Source organism: Oncorhynchus tshawytscha, linkage group LG09 (assembly GCF_018296145.1).
Source record: "Oncorhynchus tshawytscha isolate Ot180627B linkage group LG09, Otsh_v2.0, whole genome shotgun sequence".
Taxonomy (NCBI): domain Eukaryota; kingdom Metazoa; phylum Chordata; class Actinopteri; order Salmoniformes; family Salmonidae; genus Oncorhynchus; species Oncorhynchus tshawytscha.
The window spans coordinates 66271997-66285372 of NC_056437.1; the positions used below are offsets into that span (position 1 = coordinate 66271997).

Sequence of the window (13376 nt, forward strand, 5' to 3'; positions counted from 1 at the left end):
TAACTCCCGAGGGGAGACATGACGTACTATCAGGACAGTGGGTGATGGTAAAAAAAAACATGTCACAGACACATTAGGGCCAAAACAGGAAGGTCCTTATCGAGTTTTGCTCATAACGAGGGCAGCAGTAAAGGTCCAGGGAAAAATCACAATGGATACATGTCACTCATTGCAAGGTTGCCCTTTTTGATGACAAAGCAGAGCCTGGAGCATAAAGAACGGATTGTTTAGCCATCGGGGGCCAGTCTCGGGGGAAGAGGCACAGTAAGATGATCAGAACCTGATAAGCTTCTATGTTGTACACTTCAGTCATCGTATTAGGGATATCTCGGGGGAAATGTCCAATGTTTTCCTGAAAATTGGGACATGCTTACTTATGCTTACTATGTTAAATATCCATTTGTCTTGAAACCAAGACATGTTACTTTCACTTTTTTAGTTTTTTTTTGTTTCCTGACAGGTCATGAGAGTCTACCGTCTGAAGCTGAAGCGATATCCCTTGATCCAAGGACTGTACTTGAAATGGTACAAGATCACCTGTGCAGTGTTCATTAGAGAAGTCCTTTTCAACCAGGTGGAACGGAAGAAGAATTCCTCACTACCGGCAAACGGTCAGAACCACTGGAGAGAATCACTGGAGAATCACAGAGGACAGGGTAGAAATGACCATCTACTTCCAATATAGATTTGTCCTCTTTGAATAAACCTATTTTCCTCCCCCTGATTTGCTTTGGGGTCTACGTTATTGAAGAGTGACATCAACTGCTAACAGCACTGTACAGCTCGAGCTGGTTTTGACAATTGACCTTCTTCACACAAACAGCTAAACCAAAAATGGAGACTTAAGAGGTAGGTGTTGTTCTAACCTTGTGTATCTGTGCTTTTATTGCAATAACACATCGGCATGTCGACACACACGGTCAATTCACAGAACATAAAAATTGCTTTTGACAACAAGCACTGTTCACATAAAGCAATAAATGAACAAACGCATCGCAACAACAGACTGGTCAAATTTGGATGAAATTACACACATACTGTACTTGCGCACAGACACAAACACGCTCACTCTTACAGGCATACACAGAAGCAATGCGTGTTCATACACACACAAAATATTGAAATCACAGTCACACATAGAGCTGATTTGATAAGTAATAAAAGTTTCTTTGTAACATATACCATTTCCAAAAGTGTTGAATCGTTTAACACTGGTCTCGAGCACAAACACGGTATCTATATTAGACAGACTACAACCAAGTTATAATCCAACACCACAATCTTCAAGTTTGGAGTGAGATCAACAACAATACTGATATATTACTCAATAATAGTCAATAGAATGATTTGAAATCAATCATGATATACTGTATCTTATATATACTATGTACAGAAAATAAATAACACAGGGGTGGGGGGGGAATACATTTACACCTGAAACGACACTTCTCACTTCCACCACACTGTCTATGTTATCATCGGAATATTCAAATAGTTGCGATGACTTGCGCTTCATATGAATCTATGTGTATATAGAATACAGATATCATGTTTTCAAGACTGATATATCTTACTGGTCTGCATAAATATAGATAGCAAGACAGATACGCAGCACTGTAAATACAGGAAGCTAAAACATACGTGGCTAAATATACGCACAATGCACAAGACAGCACTTTTGCAATCCATATTGCGTTTCATACGGATAACATATTGGAACAGTACGATTTTCAATAGGTTTCTGTGAGGTGATATGTCGATAAGTGTCGGGTGGATGGATGATGACGCCAGTTGCCTCTGAAACATGCGTGGGTGAGAGGGGGCGGGGTGACTTCTTCTCCCTCTCGGATTGGTGGATGAGAATGGATGGCGAACAGAGGGCGTCGTCCTCTCCTCCTCTTGTCTCTTGGTCAGACGCTCCTTCAGCTCTAGTCGAACTTGTAGCTGCGGTCATTGCGGTCGGTGCGTTCACTGGAGAGACAGACGTGTAGAGAGATGACGATAAAATGGATTCAGGTGACAATGATTTACCAGTGTCCCCCCCATCTTAAACGCATGACATATCGTACAACCACATTCGACTGTACTACAGCATGTACTCACACAACAACAACAAAATGTCAGAAACAAATGTTGAACAGGACTTAATAATAATAATAATAATAATAATATGCTATAAAACAAGAAGAAAAATTGTCAGAGACTATCACAGTAGGGTCAAAGCAGCCTCTGAATGACAATCTGGACAATACGTCACGGTAGGTCATGACACAGGGAGGGAATGATGATAAGGTTGTCGTATGTAATGTTTCTATTGCATAGACATGATTGAGGAACAGGAGTGGCAGGTACGTTCATGCATAAAATGTCTGGACAGCTGATGTCAGTTTACCTAAACAATAGATGTGTCATTGGGTGATAATGTGATCATTGTAAAGTAGAATTTGGTCGCTCACAGCACAAGTTGGCCAGAGGGTATTTCTTGTAAAGGTATATAAGACACAGGAACGATCTCAGAAGTGCTAGCAGGGGCTTCTAGAGCTCTAAAACGTTGGCATCATTGTAATGAAGCTGAATGAGGGAAGCTATTCCCTAAAGCTAGAGGAGGTAGCTAGGGAAGCTAGTTAAATATCTGGGTAGCTAGCCTCGTAGCTTCTACTGGTGCCCTTACCCTCGGCGACAGCTTAAATTCGGATGTGGTTGGCGTCATCCAACCTGGTGATGACAAGATGAGATCACACCGGTCAACGACTGATACTCTGACCGCATTGGCAGCCAGCGGGCAGGTAAAGTGAGTGTGACAACTTTATTCATACCCCTCTTCAAGAACATAAACAAGCGTGTCACAGGGTTTCATGTTCATAGGATCCCATTTGTGTCGGTGTGTCAGTTAAGTAACACTGATATACTAGTATTACTACTATACTAGTTATACTACTATACTAGTTATACTACTATACTAGTTATACTACAAGTAAGTCATGTTCTTTTTAAACTTTAGTCTGGTGCCTGTTGTTGAGTATCATTGTCGTAATATTCACAGAGATAGAAATGGAATAAAGGATACGCAGGAGAGGAAGGCAGGGTTTTAAAGTCAAAGAAAGGAAGAGGTTGGGAGGCCGTGATTGAGTCGCATGCAGGCAGGGTGAGGGTGATTGCGTGGGCGGGAAAGGGGGGAGGGGCCGGGGAGTACTCACGCCCCCTCGTCTCTAAGAAGCTGCAGGAACTTAGTGACTCTGTACTCCACATCCATCTGGAGGAAGGAAGCAGGAAACCAAAGATTAACACTACAGAAGAAGAAGACACACACTTTGACAGTACATATGTGGCATCATGCAGGCTCTACCATAGAAAGCCATTTGCAACTTGAGGCATGAAACCTTTCTAGCGACCATAGCTACGAGGCGACGATTGTGGTCGACTGTTCTGCAGCTGAACGATGAGGAGGAGCGCTGACTGCCACTGACCTGCAGGGACATTTCGATGAGCATCAGGAGCTTCTTGATGCCAATCCAGACCCTCTTCCCCTTGACGTGCTGGCCGATGGTCACCCGCTCTGCGTCCGTGAAGCTTCCCAGTAGCTGCAATGGATACCACGTCAATGAGTAAACACATGGCACACGAGACAGGACAGCAGCATTAACTACTGAAACTCTTCGTCAATATGTATATTGTGTGTGTTCACTTGTTTGTTTGCGGGAGTGTGCGTACCTCTAAGGCTTCCACCAGGTGTTCTCCAGTAGAGATGTTGGGGACGTGGATGGTGGTACTGAAGGCGTCCAGCATCTCCATCTCCCGCAGCACCTCCTTACGGCTGGTGGTTCCGATGATCAACAGCTTACGGCCCTGTAGGCAGAGTAAAGGACGGACAGAGTTACACACACGTTACATGCACACGCACACACGCACACGCACAGGCCAGTGTAACTAAACACATTAGCATAACGCAACACATACATTCAGTAATGCAGCCATGCCCGTGTTGTACTGAACAGTGAACACTCACTTTCGGAGGAGTCTTCTTCAGCAGCACCAGCAGGGCCTGGAGAACCATGTTGGAGAAGCGAGGTCCAATGGGGACGTAGTCTAAAAGGAGCAGAGCACAAAGTAATCAGAACGGTACTTCGGACCGGAACCACTAGTGTTGCCGCCGACTTCCTTAGCGTGGAAGAACCAGGCCTTGGCTTTTAGACACAGCGCTTAGCTAGTCCGCGGCACCACTGGAAAGTTTTAAAAAGAGAGATACCAGTTTGTTGCTCCACTAGAGACGGATCGGGGAGGCCCGCTAGACTAGAAGGAGGTTTCAGAGGAACGAGGAGGTAGACAATCACCTAGGAGACGCTCAATGTCGTCCACCACCACACAGCTCAGCTGAGACTTGTAGGCGTCCTCGAAGATCTGAGGGAAGGAAGGCAGGGGATACAGAGTTAAATGACGCAACAGGACTGCATAATAATGCCATACAGGAAGTACTGGTAATAATCTCTTTCTTCTGCTCTCAGTTATTATTGTTACGTCAGATAGGAAAAGGGAAGGAGAAGTCGCTAGTAAAGAGAGCGGTGGACCCAGGGATCGAACCCCTAACTCTGTGGGGAAATGCGTGGTCCAGAGTCAGCAGTGCCATATCTAGTCTACCATTCGACCAGATTCTGGCACAGTGGACATCTCTTTCTATGGGCATGGTGCCAGCTTTACAAAGACATCGGGGTCAAAACACTTAATAAAACTACAGGAGAAATTCAACAGTGTGCAGGTATCCATCTTTCTGTCATGGTGCCAGGCTTCACACCCACCTTCTTGATAGCCAGGCACTTGGAGTTTTCGGAGAAACCGATCATCTTGTCCGGGGAACAGATCTTGATGAAGGGGAACTCTGAGCTCTCCGAGATTTGGGCAGCCAGGGCCGTCTTTCCACTGTGAGGGGGTCCTAAGAGGACAGATGGACAAATAAAGACTGTTAGAGAGAGAGTGTGTGTGTGGGGGGGCTGTTAATCAACTGTGTGTGTGCGCTTAAGTTTGTGAGCTCCACCTGCATGTGCCTACGCTCACTTGCGTGTGTGTACGTGTGTTCGCTCACACGTGTGTGTTCGCTCACACGTGTGTGTGTGTGTGTGTGTGTGTCAGGCCTACCCTCCAGTAGCACGGCCACCAGCGGTGTGCGGTCGCTGTTCTTGGTCTGCTGCACCAGCAGCTCCCCGTCATCCAGCACACAGGTCACCGGGTCGCCCCACTTGATGATGCCGTTCATGATGTAGCTGGCGTAGTCCTCCTGGTTGGAACCAAATGCCTGGGGGAGGAAGAGAGAGAGGAGGATAAAGAGGAAGGGGAGTGGGCAGAACTTTTCAGGATTGGAATGACAGTCTTAAGGGTCCATCTCAAATGACACCCTGTTCACTTTGCAGCCTGTCCTTCATAAAAATACACATATAGAGATGCCTACTGGTTTAATGTCGTTGTTCAGGGAGCCCATGAAGTCGCTTCTGGTGACCTGCAGCTTCTCGGCTCTCTCTGTGTCCACCTCCACTGTGGCTGTGGCCTGGACACACAGAAAGAATTAGCAGTCTGATCTGACTGTGGTATACAGTAGACTTAAAAGGACAGCGTTAGCACCTCAAAGCACCTTGCTAAGGGGTGGAGTCTAACCATGTCATGGGTGTTCAAAGGTGCCAATTGGATAGTCTAACCGTATCATGGATGTTCATGTTTGTTGATTGGCTGGACTCTAACCTTAATGTGGCGGTTCATGGCTGTTGATTGGGCAGCTCTGACCAGCCCCTCCAGTTCAGCACCACTGTAGTTCTTGGTTCCGGCAGCCAGCTCCTTCACGTCCACATCAGGAGCCAGCAGGCCGAAGTCACGCATCTTATTAGTGTGAATGTTGAGAATCTGAACACGCCCCTTTTCATCCGGAAGACCTGGGAGGGAGGGAGGGAGGGAAGGTAAAAATGCATTCAGGGAGGGAGAGAGGTCACTACAATAACACAATAAAGGGTGGCGGAACACATGAAAAGAAACAAGCCAGGAAATAAGAGAAGATGTGGGATTCTTACCGATCTCCATCTTGACCTCAAACCTGCCAGGCCTCATCAGGGCATCATCTATCAGGTCAGGCCTGTTGGTCATCCCTGTGGGGAAGAGAACGAGAGAAAGGGGGATGCAAAGTTAAAGATGGAGTTACTAGTTAAACCAGAGTCTTGCATTCATCTCTAGTGCTATGTGAGGCTTAGGGTAAGATTGGTATCTATACCTCAAATCTAACCATCTATGACCAGTATGTTATAGAAGAGTGTACCTACTACCTACCTATGACCAAGATGTTGTTGAGCTGCTCTACTCCGTCTATCTTGGACAGCAGCTGGTTGACCACCGTGTCGTGGACTCCTGTACTGCCCTGCCCAGTACCTCTCTGCTTACAGATGGCATCCAGCTCATCAAAGATGATTATGTGCAGACCACTGTTAGCACCCAGCTAGGACGAGAGGAGAGAGGGGTGAGTAGGAAGAGTGGATGAAGAGAAAGAGAGGGAGACAGTCAGTCATGCATGTACGTATAACATTTGTTTGTGATCTTATCCTCTTGGATGGATTTTTAAAAAACAAACATTTTTACCCCTTTTTCTCCTCAATTTTGTGATATTCAATTTGGTAGTTACAATCTTGTCCCATCGCTGCAACTTCCGTAAGGACTCGGGAGAGACGAAGGTCGAGAGCCATGCATCCTCCGAAACACGACCCTGCCAAGCAGCACTGCTTCTTGACACACTGCTCGCTTAACCAGTAAGCCAGCCGCACCAATGTATCGGAGGAAACACTGTACAACTGGTGACCGAGGTCAGCTTGCAGGCGCCCTGCCTGCCACAAGTAGTCGCTAGAGCACGATGGGACAAGGACATCCTGGCCTGCCAAGCCCTCCCCTAACCCGGACGGCGCTGGGCCAACTGTGCGCCACCTCATCGGTCTCCCAGTCACGGCCAGCTGTAACACAGCCTGGGATCAAACCCAGATCTGTAGTGACGCCTCGAGCACTGTAATGCAGTGCCTTAGACGGCTGCGCCACTCAGGAGGCCGTGGATGGATTTTTTTAGTTCGATTAATTACTTCTGGTCATCAAAAAAAAGATGGTTGGCCACTCACCCTCTTCTGCTCCTCTTCTGCATCTGCGAAAAGCTTGCGGATGTTGGCCTCAGACTCTCCAACAAACTTGTTGAGGATCTCAGGGCCGTTGACGATCTTGGGCTCGCGGGAGTTGAGCATCTTGCCAATCTGCCTGGCCATCAGAGTCTTTCCACAACCAGGAGGCCCGAAGAGAAGGATTCCCTTCACGTGCTTACAACCTGGGGGGCAATGGAACAACGACTGTCTATAGACCTCTGAATATTTGAAAGCACAGCATGCTCCAGTTGTGTACACAGACAATTTAGTTTGTGACAAATTAATCACTAGGAGGCACCGAGAGGCGCAATGTTGCACATGCAATGCGGCAATTGTTCTGCCAATACCGCGGCTCGACCGTACTTTTTTTGTGCCCGTCACTGTGGGTAGTACCTGCACGATCTAACGAAGACCAAGGAGTGGGGAGCCTTACCCATCTGTTCCACGATGTCAGGAGGGAAGACACGAGAGGCGAAGGCTCGGCGGAAGATGTCGGAGAACTCCTTGTCCAGACCACCAATGCCCATGCGCTCAAAGTTCCAGTCCGGGTTGATGATGGACTGACGCTGCTCTTTGGTCTTGGCCTTGCCTGGTGGGCAGAGAGGAATCAAACACAACTTTCTTTAAAATGCATTAAAAACAAATAGACTTTACAATGAAAAAAGTGTAACAATGGATAAAGACGGGTTCATTTTCCCATGGTTGAAGGATTCGATCAATCTTGGTCTAAATCAAATCAAAGTTTATTAATTGCGTAGACACATTTGTAGATGTTATAGCAGGTGCAGGTAAATGCTCGGGTTACTAGCTCCAACAGTGCGGTAGTACCTAGCAATGACAATGAAAAAAAAGAACAACACACATAATCCAGAGAAATAAAGAAATATCAGAAAGAGCAAAGTCAGAGACCGGAATATATATGAATGGAAATAGTGTGTACAGCAGTAGTTATATAGAATGAGACATGACTACAATACAGTATATAGATATAAAGTGGGTAAAACAGTATGTAAACATTATTAAAGGGATCAGTTGTCCAATGACTATCTACTGTATGTATATAGGGCGGAAGCCTCTAAGGTGCAGAGTAGGGTACCGGGTGGTAGTTGGCTAGAACAGTGACTAAGGCTAGTGGTGACTGATAAACAGGCTGATGGCCTAGAGATAGGAGCTGTTTCTCAGTCCCAAATTTGATGCAGCTGTACTGTCTCCGCCTTCTAGATGGTAGCGAGGTGAACAAGCCGTGGCTAGGGTGGCTGGCCTCCCTGTGACACCGGGTGCTGTAGATGTCCTGGAGGGCAGGCAGTGTGCCCGGTACGTTGCGGACAGTGCAATTGCCCTTCCAGGCGGTGATACAGCCTGACAGAATGCTCTCAATGGTGCATCTATAGAAATTTGAGAGGGTCTTAGGGGCGAATCCTCATTTCTTCAGCCTCCTGAGGTTGAAGAGGCGCTGTTTGCATTCATCACCACGATGTCTGTGTGAATGTACCATTTCAGGTTTTCAGTGATGTGCACGTTGAGAATCTTGAAGCTTTTTACAGTATCTACTGCAACCCTGTCGGTGTGGATGGGGCTGTGCTCTCTCTGCTGTCTTCTGTAATCCACAATCAGCTACTTCATTTTCTTGACGTTAAGGGACAGGTTTTTTTCCTGGCACCACTCTGCCAGGGCGCTCAACTCCTCCCTGTAGGCTGTCTCATCGTTGTTGGTAATCAGGCCCACCAATGTTGTGTCATCATGAGATTTGATAACTGGGTTGGAGGCGTGTGTGGCCACGCAGTAATGGGTGAACAGGGAGTACAGGAGGGGCTGAGCATGCACGCCTGTTGGGACCCCGTGTTGAGGATTGCAGCGTGGCAGAGGTGTTGTTGCCTACCTTCACCATTTGGGGTCGGCCCCTTCAGGAAGTACAGAAACACGGCCGTAACCTTAATGATGAGCTTGTAGGGCCCTACGGTGTTGAAGGCTGAGTTGTAGTTGATGAACAGCATCATTACATAGGTATCTCTTGTCCAGGTGAGATAGGGCAGTGTGCAGTGCAATGCAATGGCGATTACATTGTCCGTGGATCTGTTGCGGCGATATGTAAATTATAGTGATTCTATAGTAAGGTGGAGGTGACATGGTCCTGAACTAGCCTCTCAAAGTCCTTTAGTTCAGTTAGCTTTGCTTTCTTGGGTACAGAGGTGCCCGCATCGGCAGCTCGATGTTGTTTTCCTCCAAACGGGCGAAGAAGGTGTTTAGCTCGTCTGAGAGTGAGGTTTCGGTGTCCCTTCATAATCCATGATTGTCTGGAGTCCCTGACACATTTGTCTCGTGTCTGAGCCTTTGAATTGCGACTCCACTATGTGGCTGTACTATTGTTTTGCCTCGGTGATTGCTTACGGAGGTAGTAGTTGGTCTGTTTGTACACGTCCATGTTCCCAGTCACCTTGCCATGGTTAAAAGCGATGGTTCACGCTTTCAGTTTTGCAAGAATACTTCCGCCTATCCACGTTTTTGGGATAAGTTCTAATCGTCACAGTAGGAACAACATCCTCTATGCACTTCCTGATGAACCCCGTCACCGAGTCAGTGTATACATTGATACTATTCTCAGAGGCGACCCGGAACATTTCAGAGTCCTCATGATCAAAACAATCTTGAAGCATAGATTCCGATTGGTCAGACCAATGTTGAACAGTCCCATGGGGAGCTTCCTATTTAGGTTCCTGCCGATAGGTGGGGAGGAGCAGAATGGAGTTGTGATCTGATTGGCCGAAGGGAGGGCAGGGGAGGGACTTCTAGCCAGTAGCAATGATCCAGGGGTCGGTGTTGTGTTTGAAGCACAGATGTGTCGATAGAATTCCAGAAGCGTTTTCCTCAGATTTCCTTTATTAAAGTCTCCTACTACAATAAATGGATATGTTTTTTCCAGTTTGTACATAGTCCAGTGTAGTTCGAGGTAGTTAATGGTGCAGAAGATGGGCTGTCCCATGGACACAGAGAGTTAACAAACTATAGTTTTGGCAAGTCGGTTAGGACATCTAGTTTTGAAGTCTTCACTATTATTCTACAATGTAGAAAATAGTACAAATAAAGAAAAACCCTTGAATGAGTAGGTGTGTCCAAACTTTTGACTGGTACTGTAGCTCCTACATAATCTACCTGTATTCTGTATGTACTCCTCTGTAACTTACCAACTAACGTGAGGGAGGAGCTCTCTGCTTTCTCGAAAACCACCTGGCTGTTCCCCACCAGCAGGCCAATGTCAATCTAAGTGAAACAGGAATTGTTGGAATTATTACCAACTACTGGTTATTACATATAACTGTTCCAAATAAACTTGTACAATTCTGCAGAGTTCCTTTTGGACTTCGACCAGCTCCCTAGCAGCACGTTCCCTCGTCAAATAGAGACCCCGTTCGAAATGAAGGGGCAGGTGAAAGCAAGGGCTCCACCCCTTGGCATTCATCTGTCCAGTCATTTCTAATCATGGATTACTACAAGGAAGGGGGATAATTCCGACGGGGGCCCATATCATGAAGGGTTGAGTTGTTACAGCAGTAGGTCAATGGTAACTCTGGGTACCTTCTGCTTCTTGCCTGATGCTGGCTCTCCCTTGAGGATGCTGGCGTCCATGGCTTCAATGTCTTTGATCACCAGCCCAAAGAGCTTGTCGCAGAAACTAAACACCATCTGTGGGGTGGATGGGGACAGGAAGAATAATAGATGAAAGGAAGAGAGAGGATGAGAGGAGAGAGGAAGGCTGTGTGAGGTTGCATCCCAATCCTCCCAAGTTTGCACTCCTACCCACCAGTCTTTTTCCTTGTAGCTCCAGGGAAGGGAAGTGTGCAGGAAAAGTGTGAAGAGTTGTGACCGGCTGGAGTGTTTGTTGTTCTGACTGACCTGCTGGGTGACAGAGAAGCCCTGGTTGTTGAACTGCTGAATGAACTCGCTGGCCATCTTGTCTGAGTCGTAGGGGCTGGTGTCCGTGCTCTTCTTCTGGAGGAAGTCAATCTCTATAGTCATGGCACCGATGCACTGCTGGGACTTGTCAAAGTTGTAGTTGGCCACTATGAGGGGAGAGGACTGGTGTCAGATATGTTTCTAGTACCGTATAATTTGTACTCACAGAAATACTGTACTGTCAAATGAAATAGGTGCTGTATGTTAAGGTGAGCTATGGGCTGTGGTCAAGGTGTGAAGGTACAGTATATTAGGGACTGTGCAGGGTGCAGTGTAAATGAGGCAGCGCTGTGGTCATAGCTTTCTTTTCCTCAGACTCATTCATGAAATGGAGTGAATTACCTTCCACCTCCTGTCCAATGGACAGACCGGCCCATTTCCTCTGAGAGAGAGAGAGAGAGACAGAGAGAGAGAGAGACAGAGAGAGAGAAGAGAGATAAGTCAGCCAAGAATTGCAGGGAAGCAGAGAGAAGAGGGACCTGTATGCTATCAAAAATTAGAATGGTAGTTTTGCAGAAAATTTGTTAAGAGTATAAATAGATCTATGGGTATACTGTACAATAGATTGAACATTCAGTATAATATACAGATCTGGAATGTGTGTGTTTTTTTATTACCTGTGGCAGACTGAAAGCGATAGTGCCAGGGACTATGGCGTGGTGGGTTTTTGTGGTGAACACAAACTTGTGAGTTGGCGTAGTCTTCACAGTCACATGTCTGTAGAGAGAGGGTTAGAGACTCGTGGACATCTGTTCCATATATGCAGGCAACGGCATGACCTCAATAGAATATCATATTTACAAATACTCCCCCCACCTAACAGCTATTCTGCTAACAATTTTTTAGAATGATGATTATAGAGTATAGTTTGTAGTATGAAATCAGAAAAAGACAGTACCTTCACAGCAAAAACGGTGCACTAATTATATGACAATAGAAAAATTAATACACATATTTAGACCGCTGTGTACTAGTTCTGCAGAGAGGAAACAGAGGAGATGCCAATCTCAGTCAAAACCCCACTGTAATGGAGTGACTATAGTGTTCAAAACAACATATTTATATTTGAAAATATAATTTCATTGTGGGTAGAACAGCCATGTAGGAAGAAAAATGAATCCAACATTTCCCAGGAATAGAGGAGAGGGTAGGTGGCAGGGCTATATGTCCAAATCAACAACATGATCCTAAACACTCCCTCCCTTCCCCCTTTGAGAACCAAGAGGATTCCACGGCTGGAGGACTAATCTCAAATTAGCAAGAGATTATACTCTGTGTGGTCCCTACCAATGAGCAGAAAAGAGACAAAGAGAAATCAGGTGGGAAAAGCTGCTATTGAATTCAACTATTTATTGATTCCTATTTATTATTTAACAACTGGTTATAATATGGAGTACCACAAGGTTCAATGCTAGGACTGTTCAGTTGTATACTTTCAACTCATGCTAAATTAAGATATTCTACTGAATTAAATCAACCAGACTCCGAGGGAAACTTCAACATGTCTTTGCTCCATCACTGTCCGTGTAATCCCTCACATTCCTTCACTGACGTGGTGACGTCCTATACACAACATCCCCCCCTTTACTTGGATATGAACTTCAATGTCAACCTGACATACACAACAGCACTTATCCTTTATCTGTATAGCAACCTTTATGTTTTTAATAAACAACTGAAATCTGTTCAATGTCTTATTATTTCTGTTCTCCTCATGGACTTTTCTTTATTTTCGTCCGTAACAAAACATTCTGCACTTTTTTTTCCTTCACAACGTAACTCAAAACATTCAGAGTCTTCGCATTAGTCCTTTTATATTGGTCATTTTTCAGTTTATACAGGTTCTCTTTACCCCTTTCAGTACCAGATCATTATTTAATTACAAAGTCTGATAACTCCTGTGGCAGTTTAATTTGTCGGTGAGGCCTGACTTGCTCGGGTGTCTGTGATCTTTGTGGTGATCCCTCACAGGTGGTCTCTGGTTTGGATTCTATGTGCCGTCTCTGCTCCACAGTCTCTTTCAGTTGTGTGTGGTCCTTTGATTGTGGATCCGGCTCCTCAAATATATACCTCTTCAGCGAATGTTGTATTCCTTGAATACCTGGCTCCAGTTGGAGATTGAACAACCACATTGTTTCCCTCTTTATTGACCACAGTGTGTGGTATCTTGTTGAAAGTTGTTGTGAACTCGTCTGTTTTCTCCTGTTTTAGGAGAACCTGATATCCGACGTCCACGTCGGAGGGTTTGGCTCTGCGACGGCTGTCGGCATAGAT

At 45.8% G+C, this 13376-nt stretch overlaps 1 protein-coding gene across 2 annotated transcripts in view; it reads right to left on the reverse strand.

Annotated features, from left to right (window-relative positions):
- Positions 1-854: 854 nt before the first annotated feature.
- LOC112258431 (vesicle-fusing ATPase) overlaps positions 855-13376 on the reverse strand; it is a 28638-nt gene continuing 16116 nt past the window's right edge. Inside the window, exons 3-22 of one of the 2 annotated variants that reach the window (XM_042327274.1) lie at positions 11720-11819; positions 11445-11484; positions 11043-11209; positions 10725-10832; positions 10334-10409; positions 7585-7740; positions 7134-7333; positions 6304-6469; positions 6051-6125; positions 5728-5915; positions 5441-5536; positions 5131-5287; positions 4794-4927; positions 4332-4398; positions 4007-4086; positions 3712-3846; positions 3468-3581; positions 3198-3253; positions 2672-2715; positions 855-1971 (exon numbers count right to left, since the gene is read on the reverse strand). In XM_042327274.1, coding sequence (XP_042183208.1) covers positions 2685-2715; positions 3198-3253; positions 3468-3581; positions 3712-3846; positions 4007-4086; positions 4332-4398; positions 4794-4927; positions 5131-5287; positions 5441-5536; positions 5728-5915; positions 6051-6125; positions 6304-6469; positions 7134-7333; positions 7585-7740; positions 10334-10409; positions 10725-10832; positions 11043-11209; positions 11445-11484; positions 11720-11819 — 2146 coding nt within the window. In that variant the 3' untranslated portion in view covers positions 855-1971; positions 2672-2684. The remainder of the gene's footprint in view (positions 1972-2671; positions 2716-3197; positions 3254-3467; positions 3582-3711; positions 3847-4006; positions 4087-4331; positions 4399-4793; positions 4928-5130; positions 5288-5440; positions 5537-5727; positions 5916-6050; positions 6126-6303; positions 6470-7133; positions 7334-7584; positions 7741-10333; positions 10410-10724; positions 10833-11042; positions 11210-11444; positions 11485-11719; positions 11820-13376) is intronic. The other variant, XM_042327273.1, reaches the window with a different exon arrangement.